Source organism: Rhipicephalus microplus, chromosome X (assembly GCF_043290135.1).
Source record: "Rhipicephalus microplus isolate Deutch F79 chromosome X, USDA_Rmic, whole genome shotgun sequence".
NCBI lineage: Eukaryota > Metazoa > Arthropoda > Arachnida > Ixodida > Ixodidae > Rhipicephalus > Rhipicephalus microplus.
The window spans coordinates 334,183,661-334,197,387 of record NC_134710.1 but is presented as its reverse complement, the minus strand read 5'-3'; the positions used below and the strand labels follow the sequence as shown (position 1 = coordinate 334,197,387).

General features: G+C 48.5%; 1 protein-coding gene across 3 annotated transcripts in view; it reads right to left on the bottom strand.

Annotated features, from left to right (window-relative positions):
• LOC119161229 (calpain-9) overlaps window positions 1–13,200 on the bottom strand; it is a 43,803-nt gene extending 30,603 nt beyond the window's left edge. For 2 of the 3 annotated variants that reach the window (XM_037413600.2, XM_037413601.2), the window contains exons 1-3: window positions 12,908–13,200; window positions 10,805–10,874; window positions 5,829–6,081 (exon numbers count right to left, since the gene is read on the bottom strand). In XM_037413600.2, the coding sequence (XP_037269497.2) occupies window positions 5,829–6,081; window positions 10,805–10,874; window positions 12,908–13,192 (608 nt within the window). In that variant the 5' untranslated portion in view covers window positions 13,193–13,200. Of the gene's footprint in view, window positions 1–5,828; window positions 6,082–8,860; window positions 8,913–10,804; window positions 10,875–12,907 lie in introns of those variants that run through there. The other variant, XM_075879674.1, reaches the window with a different exon arrangement.
• Between the last annotated feature and the right edge of the window lie 527 nt (window positions 13,201–13,727).

The following is a 13,727-nucleotide window of genomic DNA, read 5'->3' as shown; positions in this document are numbered from 1 at the left end:
TGTGACCGGCGCCAGAGCGGAAGAGGGAGCGGCGCTCCTTTAATCTTCAAACAAGTAACCGAACGACCGGCTGCCTACTGTTAGGACCGGCGCCAGGTCTGACAATGGATCGGCGTTCCTTTTGATGTTCCTTTTTAGTCGCCAAACGGGCTGGCGGCCTGTGTCCGCCATGTATTGTTCCCCCCTGGCCGGAGGGTGCGGCGTCTTGCCGCCACGACACCGTGAGCAGTTCGGGAGACCACAAGTGCCGTTTCTTCTTTGGAAGATGACGGCGGCGGCGGCGGCCGGAAATCGTCCCGCTAATTGAACGAGTCGTTCGGCGACCATTTGAAGCTTGTTTACGGCGGCCCTTTCGATGGATGCAGTCATCAACTTCAGACCCCTCGCCCAGCGACACCCCTTGACGAGGAGGAGCCACGTTCGTGCCACATGGCCGTGCAGTGACCACGCTTCAATTTTGAACGTTCACGTGGACCGTGCGTGCTCGTCACCCTCGCGGGTAATGTGTGATCCGTGGTTGGACGGTGCCCTCTGTACGCGGTCCCCGATCTAGGGATCTGGGGAGGACAGACCCTTTATAATGAGCCCCCACGGCTCATTCGTGTGTGCTTTTTTTCGAGAGCAGAACCGAGCAGAACCATGTAGAACCAAGCACCATGTAGCGCTATGTTAGGAGACATGTAGAGGCCTGCCACGTTTGAGAGCTCACCGTGTAGGGAGTTCGCAATGTACATATTGTAAATAAACCCTCTTCAAGTCTCTCTTCCTCCTGCCTCGACAACTTCATCCCGGACCTCCGGTGTCTGGAAACCCCGGTCGCAACAACTGGTTGGCAGCGGTGGGATACGAGTCTGCGACGGAGAGCGACATGTACCGGAGGCCAGCCGAAAGCCCTGGAACTCGGCGGGATCGAAGCAGCGTACCACCACCGCACGTAATGGGGTGAGTGCCTGGCTTTGTGCTTGAGATATATCGAGTCTTTTGGCCTAAATTCGTTAAAAGATAGATATAACCAACAACTGCCTGGCCACTGTGGTTGTTATCTCAGCACAGGGCAGCACTGGATGATTATCTGAGCAAGTACGCTAAAGCAGGAAAGCTTAGATGATTCAATAGGAACAAGGGGTAATGTTTCAAAATTTCTAAGGGTACGTTGCGGGTTAAATTTTAGGATGTTGTAAAAAGCAGGAGTGAAAAATTAACAAGAAAAAGTAGAGAGGGATGTTGGCCACGTAGTGCTACTTGGGTGCTTAAGCTTGTGGTCTCCGCTGTGAGATTTGCCAGGCTTCAATTTCTCTAGACCCAGAATTGAAGCGCTGGTGGGTTTGTGTTTTGTCACAGCTGAGCCAAAGCAAAGTAGTCGCCATGGATCTTACGAGATTGACGAGAGAGAACCTGCTGAACCTGTGTTGGGATCTGGAGCTAGATTTTAATGATGATATGCCTGCTTCTAAACTCCGCGAAGTGATTCTCGAAAGCAATAGTGACAATGAGGAAATCGAGCACTTCGGGAATATGTACTTATTGGACCAGGAGGAGGAAGTACAAAGGGCGCAAAGAAAGGAAAGATGGCGCCAGGAGGAATTGGAAGCTGAGCGCAGGCATGAAGAACATATAAAAAGGATGCAGGAATTAGATGAAGAGATAGAAAGGCTTAATTGTGAATTGGTGGCATTGCAGCAGAGTGGTCAATCCATAGATGTAGCGCACGAACGGTGCGATGTAGCGGCGGTGCCGTTTAAGACCGAAGCGAAGGCTACAGGTCAGACATCTGTAGATGTAGCGCACGAACGGTGCGATGTAGCGGCGGTGCCGTTTAAGACCGAAGCGAAGGCTACAGGTCAGACATCTGTAGATGAAGTGCACGAACGGTGCGACGTAGCGGCGGTGCCGATTAAGGCCGAAGAGAGGGCTACAGGTCAGAAATTTGCAGATGTACCGCACGAACGGTGCGTTTCAGCAGCGGTGCCGTTTAGGGCCGAAGAGAGTGCTGCGGGTCTGATATCTGTAGATATAGCGGCGGTGCCGTTTGAGGCCAAAGAGAAGGCTAGTGCCTGTAAGGGAATGGAACAGGTTTTAACCCATTCTGAGGGAAAAGAGCTCGCGGTCACAGCAGGGTGTGAGGGTTCCGTGGTGGGGGAAACGAAGTTAAGATTAACAGAGTGTTCCATCGAACCTTGCAGCCCTGTAGACCATGTTGATGAGCGTCAGAGGCGGACGAAAGGCTCCAGGTTTGGCACCAAGGAATGTGCCAAACGGAGAAAGCGTCCGAAAAACAGAAGCGCGGCAAGGCTCGCGATCAGCGCGGCGCGTTTGACGAGGACCTTCAAACGGCGTGGCGGATTTGCGAGAAAAGGCCCGTTGTCTTCTCTGACTGGCTTAAATCGCAGGCGTCTGAGCGGCCGGAGAGTAAGGAACAGAAGTGCGCAATCTACGCGGCCGCGGTCTTACGATGAACTGATAGGCAATCATCAGGACTGGGCGCGCGAGATGGCGGAGGAGCATATCGGTGATGAAGAACGTCAGAGTAGGACGAAAGGCTCCCAGGTCCGCACAAAGAAGCGTGCACAGGGGAGAAAGCGTCCGAAGGGCAACAATAAGGCAAAGCTCGAGATGAGCACAACGCGTTTGAGTAAGGGTTTCAAACGGCATGGTAAAATCGCGAGAAAAGTGCCGTTGTCATCTCTGACGGGTCTGTATCGTGTGCGTCCGAACCGCCGGAAAAGAAAAGCGCATCGTACGCGGCAGTGTTTGAAGGATAGATTGCTAGGCAATTATCCAGACAGTCCGCGCGAAAAATCAGATGAGCATGTGGGTGCTGGTGAGCATCAGAGATGGGCGAAAGGCTCCGTAGACGGCACCAAGAGACGTGCAAAACGGAGAAAGCGCCGTAAAAACAGGCAGGCAAAAATCGCGACGCGTTTGAGGAATGTATTCAAATGGCGGAGCGAAATTTCAAGAAAGTTGCCGTATCGCAAGCGTCCAAGCGGCCAGAGAACAAAGAAAAGAGAAGCGCATGGTGTGCGTAAGTGGTCGAAGGGCAAGAGACCCTTCCGTTGTTCTCGCGGTGCATTGGACGGGGTGCGGGGCAAAAGAGTCGGTGGTTTTCGAGGGGCAGGAAGCGACAGCAAGTCGGCTTCGAGGAACGTCGCGGGGTTCGGTAGCAGGGCGATTGACGCGTGTTGTAGACCCCGTTTCTCGAGAAAATCGTTCCGGGCGCGACCACCGCGAGTTCGACTCAGAGTTGTTGCGAACAGCTGTTAGCCTCTCGGAAAACGTCGACTCGGGACTGTTGAAAGGAACATTTTGTTTGTTTTTGTGATTTTGTAAATAACTCGTTTGTACTTTGTTTTCGTTAGCGCTCTATCATTTTGGTAGCCTATATACGTTGTATAGATCTATTGGAAGGATAGTGACACGCATTAGAGCGTACAGAATTAGGCGTTTGTCATCGGCACCGGAGTTGGTTTGTATGCGTCCGAGCCGCCGGACAAAACGAAAAAAAAAAAAAAGCACGTTGGGTAGAAAGGCAGACCCTTTCGTCGCTCTATCGACGGCATGTTTGATGGACTGCGGGAGTGCGAGGTACTCAGCGAGAGTAAGAACGCAGGTTGTCAGCGCAGAGCTTTGCGGGGGTCGGAGGCGAAGCGAATGGGTTTTGCCATTGTTCCATTTCCCGTTCGCCTAGAAAGACCCACAGGACGCGACACCGCGCGTTAGTCCCAAAAAGGAGTAGACATCCGTGAGCTTTTGACGATGGTCATTAGTGGATTTATTTTGTTTTGAAATTTGCTTTTGACTGTTTAAGTTGTTTTGGATTTTAATGTGTTTTTTAAGAATCTCGTCTACCAAATAGTGTTTAGGTAACACAATTTTGGTTTTGTTCATTTCTTGGGCGTTGTACGTTTAGCTAAGGTAAGCGTTGTGCGATTGCATAAACGACACGCATAGGAGCCTGCGTCATGGTAGATACGTGTAAATGAGCAGGAGCAACGTTATGAACTAATTATGACTGAGCGTAGAGACGCAAAGTTATTGCTTGCGAGATTTTTCAGGATTCATGCGAAACTTTTTTTTGTTGTTCATTTAATGTTTTGTTCGCATGTGTCCGGTGTGTAAGAAAAGCTAGCTCGTGAGTTTATATGTATGCTTTGTGAAAGTGGCAACAGCAAGGGAACGGTTAGGTGGTATCTCATCCAGGCAGGAGCACTGTGATGTGCGTTTGCGGATATATAATAAAGATGTTCCTAATGCAGGTGCAGCACGGCAGTTATGCTTTCGTCTTCTCAAAAGGAATTGACGACTGGCTTTGGCGGCACTAAATTTCGGGAACTAAAAGATAGCGTGAAGTAAAATGCTTTATTTTATGAGTATGATACCTGGTGGGTTACGGCGGATTGCTCACGCAAGCACTCGGGTATGCCACGGTGAGCGCATCACTTGACAGTTAGTTTTCTTGAAAGCAGTTTGATGGGAAGATTATTATCGGATCGGGATTAGGAGTTTTGGTGAAACCTCAGAGAAACGTCCCGATTGCTGCTTTGTGTTTGGTAATACCGCTTAAGTAAGGTTGCTTTTGGATAATTTGTCGGACTCGACGTGTCTCAGTGCGGGCAGGGTGCTCTCCCGTGCCTGTGGTGGTGTGTATGAATGCTTTTCCCAGAGGGGAGCCACAAGGAGCGAGAGGGAAAGAGTCCTTGGCTGAGCGTCATCAGCAGTGGCCTGGAAGACAGCACTACACAGCGACACTTCGGGCAACCTGTGCAGCTGGTCACCCTCAGGTCGCTTCTCCCGCCGGCGGACGAGCTGTTGTGACCGGCGCCAGAGCGGAAGAGGGAGCGGCGCTCCTTTAATCTTCAAACAAGTAACCGAACGACCGGCTGCCTACTGTTAGGACCGGCGCCAGGTCTGACAATGGATCGGCGTTCCTTTTGATGTTCCTTTTTAGTCGCCAAACGGGCTGGCGGCCTGTGTCCGCCATGTATTGTTCCCCCCTGGCCGGAGGGTGCGGCGTCTTGCCGCCACGACACCGTGAGCAGTTCGGGAGACCACAAGTGCCGTTTCTTCTTTGGAAGATGACGGCGGCGGCGGCGGCCGGAAATCGTCCCGCTAATTGAACGAGTCGTTCGGCGACCATTTGAAGCTTGTTTACGGCGGCCCTTTCGATGGATGCAGTCATCAACTTCAGACCCCTCGCCCAGCGACACCCCTTGACGAGGAGGAGCCACGTTCGTGCCACATGGCCGTGCAGTGACCACGCTTCAATTTTGAACGTTCACGTGGACCGTGCGTGCTCGTCACCCTCGCGGGTAATGTGTGATCCGTGGTTGGACGGTGCCCTCTGTACGCGGTCCCCGATCTAGGGATCTGGGGAGGACAGACCCTTTATAATGAGCCCCCACGGCTCATTCGTGTGTGCTTTTTTTCGAGAGCAGAACCGAGCAGAACCATGTAGAACCAAGCACCATGTAGCGCTATGTTAGGAGACATGTAGAGGCCTGCCACGTTTGAGAGCTCACCGTGTAGGGAGTTCGCAATGTACATATTGTAAATAAACCCTCTTCAAGTCTCTCTTCCTCCTGCCTCGACAACTTCATCCCGGACCTCCGGTGTCTGGAAACCCCGGTCGCAACAGTATGAGCCAAGATCTCCTAGGAGACAAGACAAGACAAAATACAGCTACCTCAAACAGCTTCGCAGTTAAAAGAGCAAACCTTTGAGCTGCAGCGTAGGGTACTTTATACTCCTTTGCACAGCATCGTCGAGGAGTCCACAAGATCGGCCGAGAGAGAAAACGAGCAGATGCGTGCGGCAATGAATACACTCACTTGGCATACGCCTTCTCAAGCAGCGCCGCCCAGAACTCGCTGGGGTCTGCCGAGTGCATGTAGAAGAGGCGTCCCCGGTGTGTGGGCAGCCGGTCGTCGACGACCAGCTCGTGCCACTCGCCGAAGCGCCAGAAGCGGAAGCGGAACAGGCCACAGTATCCCGGTCCAAAACCCTGGTCGGACGGCACCACGCGGTCCAGGAATCGGGGCGTGCTCGTCAGGCACGAGATGGCGGACAGCAGCCAGCGGTCTCCTGCGACCGCCGCACATCACAAGCTATACATATAGGTCCCCAACCTGGTGAGTGCGGAACACCACAGTGCCGCTAACTCATCGCAGTCACTGTTATGCTCCCACTGTTCATTTTAAAAAGTGTCTGGTATACTGACCGCTCACATCTCTGTTCGTTTTTTTTTTGGGGGGGGGGGGGCAGAAGAATGGAATTCCCTAGGAGTACAGTCGGCAGAGTGCTACAAAATGAAACACAGCTCAAGGACAAGACTCTCGTCAACGAATATTTTAGCATTTCCAGTATAACTACCAGTGCATCGCCAACAACGTTGGGAAATTAAGCGTTTGTCATCATTCATTCATTCATTCATTTAATCAGATGCCTGGGGATGATTGATTGATTGATATGTGGGGTTTCACATTCCAAAACCACGCTATGACTATGAGAGACGCCGTAGTGGAGGGCTCCGGAGGTTTCGAGCACCTGGGGTTCATTAACGTGCACCCAAATCCGAGCACACGAGCCTCCATCGGAAATGCAGCCGCCGCAGCCGGGATTTGATCCCGTGACCAGCGGGTCAGCAGCCGAGTACCTTAGCCACTAGACCACCGTGGCGGGGCGGCCTGGGGCTGCTGCGTGTTGAAAAGAAGTATTCTGCGTTCTGGTGCACGTGTGCGTTTAAAGCTCACTTGAAGCTACAGTTACGATCACATATGAAATGTAAACCGCCCCTGAACAATGCCTACAATTATTTCGGACTTCGTTTCAATTTATGCTGAATTAAGAAAAAAAGAAAGAAACAGAATGCGACTCTTTTTTTTTATTATGACCGCGCACTGAACTAGAACTACAATTATAATATAGAGCTGCCCAAACCATGGCGGGGTACTGAAAGCAGTATTTTGTTCGTGAGTTTATTTAATTTGTTCTTGCCTTCTGTTATTCAGATTATCTGTTTTCTGAAGTAGCGTTGTATCACCTCGGAAGATATGCTGCAAATAATCCAGCATACTAAGATAACTGCCAGTCTTTCTCGCTATAGCCATACAAATATAATATCGCCACACCATGTTGCTCTTTGTTCATTTATTTACAACTCTATCGGAGCGTTCATGTTATACTGAACGTGAATCAATTTTATTCGCATATATAGAACGTCGTCTACGTGCGAAGGGAGTATGCTGCCCATAGACATTCTATTTGCTTTCGCCGGCCGAATCTCGAAAAAGACACTACAGTGTCTTTTATCTCACTCGCTGGATTCCGTGCCGACCGCTTGTGCCCTCGCGATCTCCGACGTCAGCGTAGCTCTGGCCGACTGGGCTCGCCCTACATCATCTCCTGACGCCGACCTCCGACGACAGCGTAGCTCTGACCGATTGGACTTGCTCTACGCCATTTCCTGACGCCGACAAGAGCTCTCGCAAGTGGTGCCCCGTCCTCGGACTCCTGTGACCATGTTTCCATCTTTCCTATTTCTCCTATACCGTCAATATGTCCTCGCTCACTGGCTTAGAGCACCTCTCTTCCTCTCTCTATATATCTTTATTCATATCCTCTTAATCCCTCCTCACCCCATCCCTTGTGAGCTACTGTCGAGGTGTCGCTCCCTGAAGCAGACAGTTACGGGGCTCACTTTTCTTTTCCTTCTTATAACATGAACCCCCCCCCCCCCCCCCCTGAGTTTCGGGGACGCGGGGACGCGGCATACTTTTGTTGGCGTATACTGCGTCCCTGTTTTTTTCCCTTGTACAATTACCACTTTTCCACCACAAACAAAAAATTAATGGGGTGTTTGAAGTAACAGTCCATTTCTATTTGAGTGGACGTACACCTGCTATGCTTTTTCGCAGGGACAGGTTTCTTTCGTCTTTTTTTCGGCATTTATGTCTCTCTAGTGCTGTTGAGAAAGACAATTAGGGTTTTTTTTCAGATCTATTCATTAGAAAAATAATGCGATCACTAAAGCACTTGGTGTGCAATAACTATTAAATTAAAGATGGTTCGATTGAAATTAAACGTATGCGAAACGGTTTGTTTTGCAGCGGCGTGCATTGCTAAGTCGAGGCAAGGCAGGAACCATCACGCCACGCAAGTCCTGTCATTGATAAAGAAGTTTCGCGTACGTTACAACCCATTACAATTACATTTTCGCAGTGACAGGCCATTCCTAATACTGTCACCACTGTGTTTCTTTCCATCTCTCTCTATCTTTTTGCGGGCTCAATTGTAATGTAGGCAAAGCAGCTACAGACGGTCGCTCACATGTACAGTCTTGTTCAAAAGTTCCCAGGCCACGCTTTTATAGACCTACGTGGCATAACCCCCCCCCCCCCCCCCATCTCTCATGTGCCTCACTTGTGAAAGGAACACAGCGAAGTGTACATGCTTCACCACAGCTATAAATAGCCGCCTCCTCCAGCGGAACCTAATCGACCTGCCTGGATCTGCTTCGAAGGATACCAAGTCGAAGGATGCTGCGATTCTCGTGCGGGGGTCAACTCAGCCCTCTTACGTACACCGCACCCCACTTCTTCCGGTTGATGAATGTAAACATAAGAGCCAAAACGAACGACCCGAGTCGCCCACCCTGCAACCCACGCTCGCTCTTTTGCTCTCTCTCTCTCTTATGTTATTCACATCCCGACCCTTTTGTTCGAGCGCTCATGCCATATGGCACTCCCATTTTTCTTAGTTGTAGACCGCGGAAATTTTTTTCATTCAGTATGTACTCAGTGGCACCTTCAGCGACAGTTGCTGTGACCTCATGACAATAATAAATGTGACCCTTTCTACTAACCGGCATCCACACCATCGATTCTCCGCGCAGCACACATCTTCGGAGGAAGACGGATGAGCTGAACTCATACAGACAGTTTGAAGGCTCTATAAAACAAACAAAAATTATTGGACATGTATGTGTACGTAAGTGACTGTTACGAGATTTTGCCGCTCAATGCAACGAAAGAGGTGCATCAAGAATATATGTAATAAAAACGACGTCGTATAATTTCAAGGCTTGTGTTTAGTGATGTGCCACTGCTGTTGTTCGCATGTACACCAACATGGTGTTTGGAAGTAACCTATGTGTCTCATTTGTGAGATTACAACAGTCCGACACAAAGTCCCAAGCTCAGTTCGAACGGGCAGCGTTTGCGTTTACGCGGTACTTTTTACCCCCGCCCCCACTTCCCCAACTCACCTTCTTACATTCTATATTATGGGAAGCTTAAACTTCTACTGACAAGTCCTTTTAACCCGCTTTTTCTCGGCTGAGTTCATACATTTGCACGAAAAAAGTGCACTGAGTGCAGGGGCGGCCACTTTATGTGAAACCCTTTCCTCCAGACACGTGTGGCACTTCCCCGTACACTCGGGGCCGTGGTATCTCTCTGCGAGCCACAGCCGAGTGTTTATAAACACAAGAAATGCGAGAACAGACATTGGCAATTGAAATGCGAGGCCATTAAGAAAACCTGACATAGGCTGTGTTGACCCGATGAATGCAAAGAATAAGTGTCAGGGTCAAAGGCGGGCTCTGGGTTTCCTGCACGGGGGGGGGGGGGGGGGGATGGCAAGGCTTGTCGCAACGCCCTCCCCCTCCCTATTATGTCATTGTATAGAGCATACTTTGCGCCCACTGTTGCACCCTTCCCCCCCTTGCTGCCTCGTGCGCACGCCAATATTAATGAGCCCAGCAGGAATTAAACCCAAGCATTATGTGTGGCAATCATGCATTCTAACACAGAGCCCCGACAGGTCTGGAAATTTTTTGAAAAAATATCCTATGCAGGTGTAATGTTCGTGAAACGTCAATTCTGGTAATAGTGCTGCCCAGCTAACTTTATAAACATTACATATGTACTGCTATGATACCGGCGTGCCTTCAGTTTGGAGTCAATTGTATTTAAGCGCCATCCACTGCAGTTTGTCTACGTGCGACTATCCAGGGCTACCATCCTAGCAAGCACAAGCTCTACATTTCTGCTTAGCGCTTCTTGGGTTGGCATTTTCCATGCTGCTCTTGGCATCATCACGCAGCCTTAAAAAAAAGGTTATATAAAACGTAAGTGACTGTGCAACATATATGTCTGGGCATATAACAATTTTACATAGGTTCATCATCATTTGGTGACGCTTCAGTCTACGAACAAAATTACACCCGAGGCACCTTCTCACCGCATGCTTCGCATAACATCTTTTCCTTTGAACGCGAGATCTGCCCAAGATATTTTTATTTCGTTAGACCCTCAGGGTTAAGGGCATTGAAAAGGGGAGTGGTTGCAATAAATTATAGAAAAAAGCAGGTAAGACGATTTTGTACCAATGGATTGTTGAATGAACAGTTTTAGTAACGTCTCCACAGACAAGTGACGAACAATAATAAAAAGGAAATAGAAAAAATAATAAAAAGCTGCTCCAAAGCAAACCACTGTCATGAATTAATACGACATCATATGGAGGGTGGTTCCATTCAGAGGATGATCGAAGAATAATTCAGTGAAAGAAGGTTTTTGTGTGAGACGTTTGAAGGCCAACCCTGTAGCGGGAGTGCTCGATTAGAGGCGATATGTACTGCGGCAGTGTAATGCTCGTCCAGAAAAATTGGGCAATGTAACCTGCTTGTGAAAAATAACAAGCCTTGCTCCGACTCCCGTTGTTCAGAAACCTTATAGTTGATGTATCTTATATGAACAGCTCCCTAAAATATAAACTAAGACATGACTCACTGTGGGTGGCTTACCTAGTTCACCTTGCTCGACATCAAACCGTGACGAACCTTCCGAGATAAACTTTGGTCTGGCACATATTTCCTGCAGAAAGAAAAGACAGTGAAGTAGAAGGCGATATAGGCGTATCAGCGGGGGGCAAGGGGGTGCAAGCCCTCCCACAAAGAAAAGGTGGGGGGCTGAGCTCCCCCACGTTGGGCACGCTCCCTGTCGGCTGCACGCTTGGGAAAACAACAACTAAGGCGAAATTTTCCTTCACCACTGTAATCACTCAATTACCCAACTACATTGTTACAAGGAAGAGAAAATATTACTAAGAAAAGTTATAACATAGCGATAATTTTCCAACGTTTCAGCAGTAACGATTTCCTTGAAGGCTCTTTGCAACGCTCTCCGCCCTGTGCTGCAGCGCTGTAGAGCAGGCTATCGCTGAACAGAGGCCCTATATTAAGATATCACTTGTTCATGTTTTCATTCTGCTGCAACTGGCCGATGTAGTTAAAGATGGTGACGAACAAACGTTTTTAAGGACCGCTCAAAGCATTCGCTGCTTCAGAAAAAATCCTTTTCTTTCTTGTAAAAGCATTACCATCACCCCTGCTTTGTCGAAGCTGCTGTGAGCACATGATTGCGACAAATCTTTCTGAATATTTTAGTTTTGCTGTACTGAAAGCGCCAAGAAAAGTTTCCATATTACTCTCCAATAAATCTTATCAGCATTGCTTATGGAAACTAGGAGCGATGGTGGCAAGCTTGCAAATTGGTGACAAATAAGGCAGTGAACTCGAGCTCAGTGGGAAGCTAAGTAGATAAAAATGCTCAATATACCTTTGGTTCCTCAATGATTGCTTCACATTTAAAAACTGAATTCTTTGTGAGCTGTCTTTGGTCATTTAAAAATTTCAATGAATGATATATATATATATTTATATATATATATATATATATATATATATATATATATATATATATATATATATATATATATATATATATATATATATATATATATATATATATATATATATATAACATCTGACGAGGGTGGTAGCTTTGTCCTCCCCCCACTCACGAATGAGTTGGTATGCCACTGGAAGGTGGCGGAGGGAGGGTAACTACCTGGCATTGGCAACGTTTGCAGTAATTCATGAAGCGCTGCAAATGCTCGAGGCTGGAATTTTGTTGCACCTTGGTCTTTAATCCGAACCAGTGAGAGAACATTATGATGCTGTTGCGAAAAAAATCTGGCATGTACCAAGGAATAGAGATGGACGCTCTATACAAGTTTGTTGAGACCAGCGGCGGGACCACAGAAAATGGGGCTCCCTTTTTGCGCCTTCCCCCTTTTCTGGCTGTACACCATAGAATGCCTAATTAGAGCTGCATTTTGTTCTTGACGTGCAGTATACTACATGGAAGAACCTTGCCTAAAAATAATCCAACATTCTGATCACAACAATGGCCAATTTATTTTGAGTGGGTTGCTCGCTGTCAATGCACAGTTACTCCAGCGACTATACCGAGAATAACTTGGTGTTTGGCGATAGTCGTTGCTCGTAGTTAACCAGCCGAACACTTACCCTATGTCTCTTAGTATTTCTTATTAAGCACTGCGAAATAATCTGTATCTTGGCGCTCTATATGCGTCTACAGTCAAGATTGCCATCGTCAAACATGCTGAGTAAATGACCGATCTATGCCGTCGGGTGAATTGAGATTGACGTATATTTTTCCCATAGTTACCATGACAAGAAAGGTGAGTGTTGTTTATAAAAAACGTTGAGTGTCTCATTAACGACGCGTGTTTGCCCCTCCGTGAATACGAAGTGATCAAAAAATATAAAAAATATACATTCTGCACTGTCCTTATGGTGCAGTTACTGTCTGCGTTAACACATTGTCAAGCAGTTCCTTCACTGACGATTGGGCCTCGTTTATATAGAGAGTGCGATGAACTGAGAGATTCGCATTTCAGGGGGCGGGGATGGAGGGGGCTGATTGTTAAATTGTTTTCTACTTTGACGACGGAAAAAACGTTGCATGTGTACATGCAGCGTTTTTGCGCTGTCACAGTACACACGCAATTGCAGAAACATACCACTCGGGCTGACACTTACGTAAGGTCTCATCCAGACGACCTGGGCACTAGTGTACTTGTTCTTGGACGAGAGGGCACGGTTCGAGGGCGGGAACTCCGGGTCTTCGAAGAGCGTGCCCCGGTCCCGGCAGAGCCGCTTGAGGTAGGAGTAGCCCGGCCCGTGGCCGTTGGCCATGCCACCTTCGGACACGCCCATGGCACTGCTCACGCGGCCGGCCGGCGGTCCGCGCTGACTGCACGGCACAAAAAGTCGTTGTCTGCAGGGGAGCACATTCGTCGGGTGCACGCACACATGCTGGGACATTACTACAAATGATCGAAAACGGAGCGGGCGCATGGGGCGAGAGACTCGACTGACGTAGGAGCTGTCTTGGCCCATGAGATCCGTGCCACCTGCATGCCTCTGAGTCATCCCTTCTCGTGGCGTAGTCCATCTTTAAAGCGGTACTGAAACCAATTTTCGAGCTTGGTTTTTTTTTTCGCCATGCAAATCTCATGTGTACGAAGACGGCTTTGAGAAAGTCTGAAGCTCAGGACGTTCTGATAAGTTTTTTTTTTTATTTAGACCTTCAAATCAATTGTTGTATAAAGCACCTGCTGACATCGGCACTAGCGTGACATTAGCTCAAGCTGTCAAGTTTTATGACTTCACATACCAGTACTACTAGTTGTGATGACGTTCAGTAACAAAACGTAAAATATGCCCACTTCTGCGTTCGGAACTGAGTGGTCATTGAAACACCACGATGCATTACGACAGCACGTGGCGAGAAGCTCCAAAACGAGTCGTTACGTGAGGTTATACAGTGGTATCCAAAACTAGTGTTCAAAAACACGTT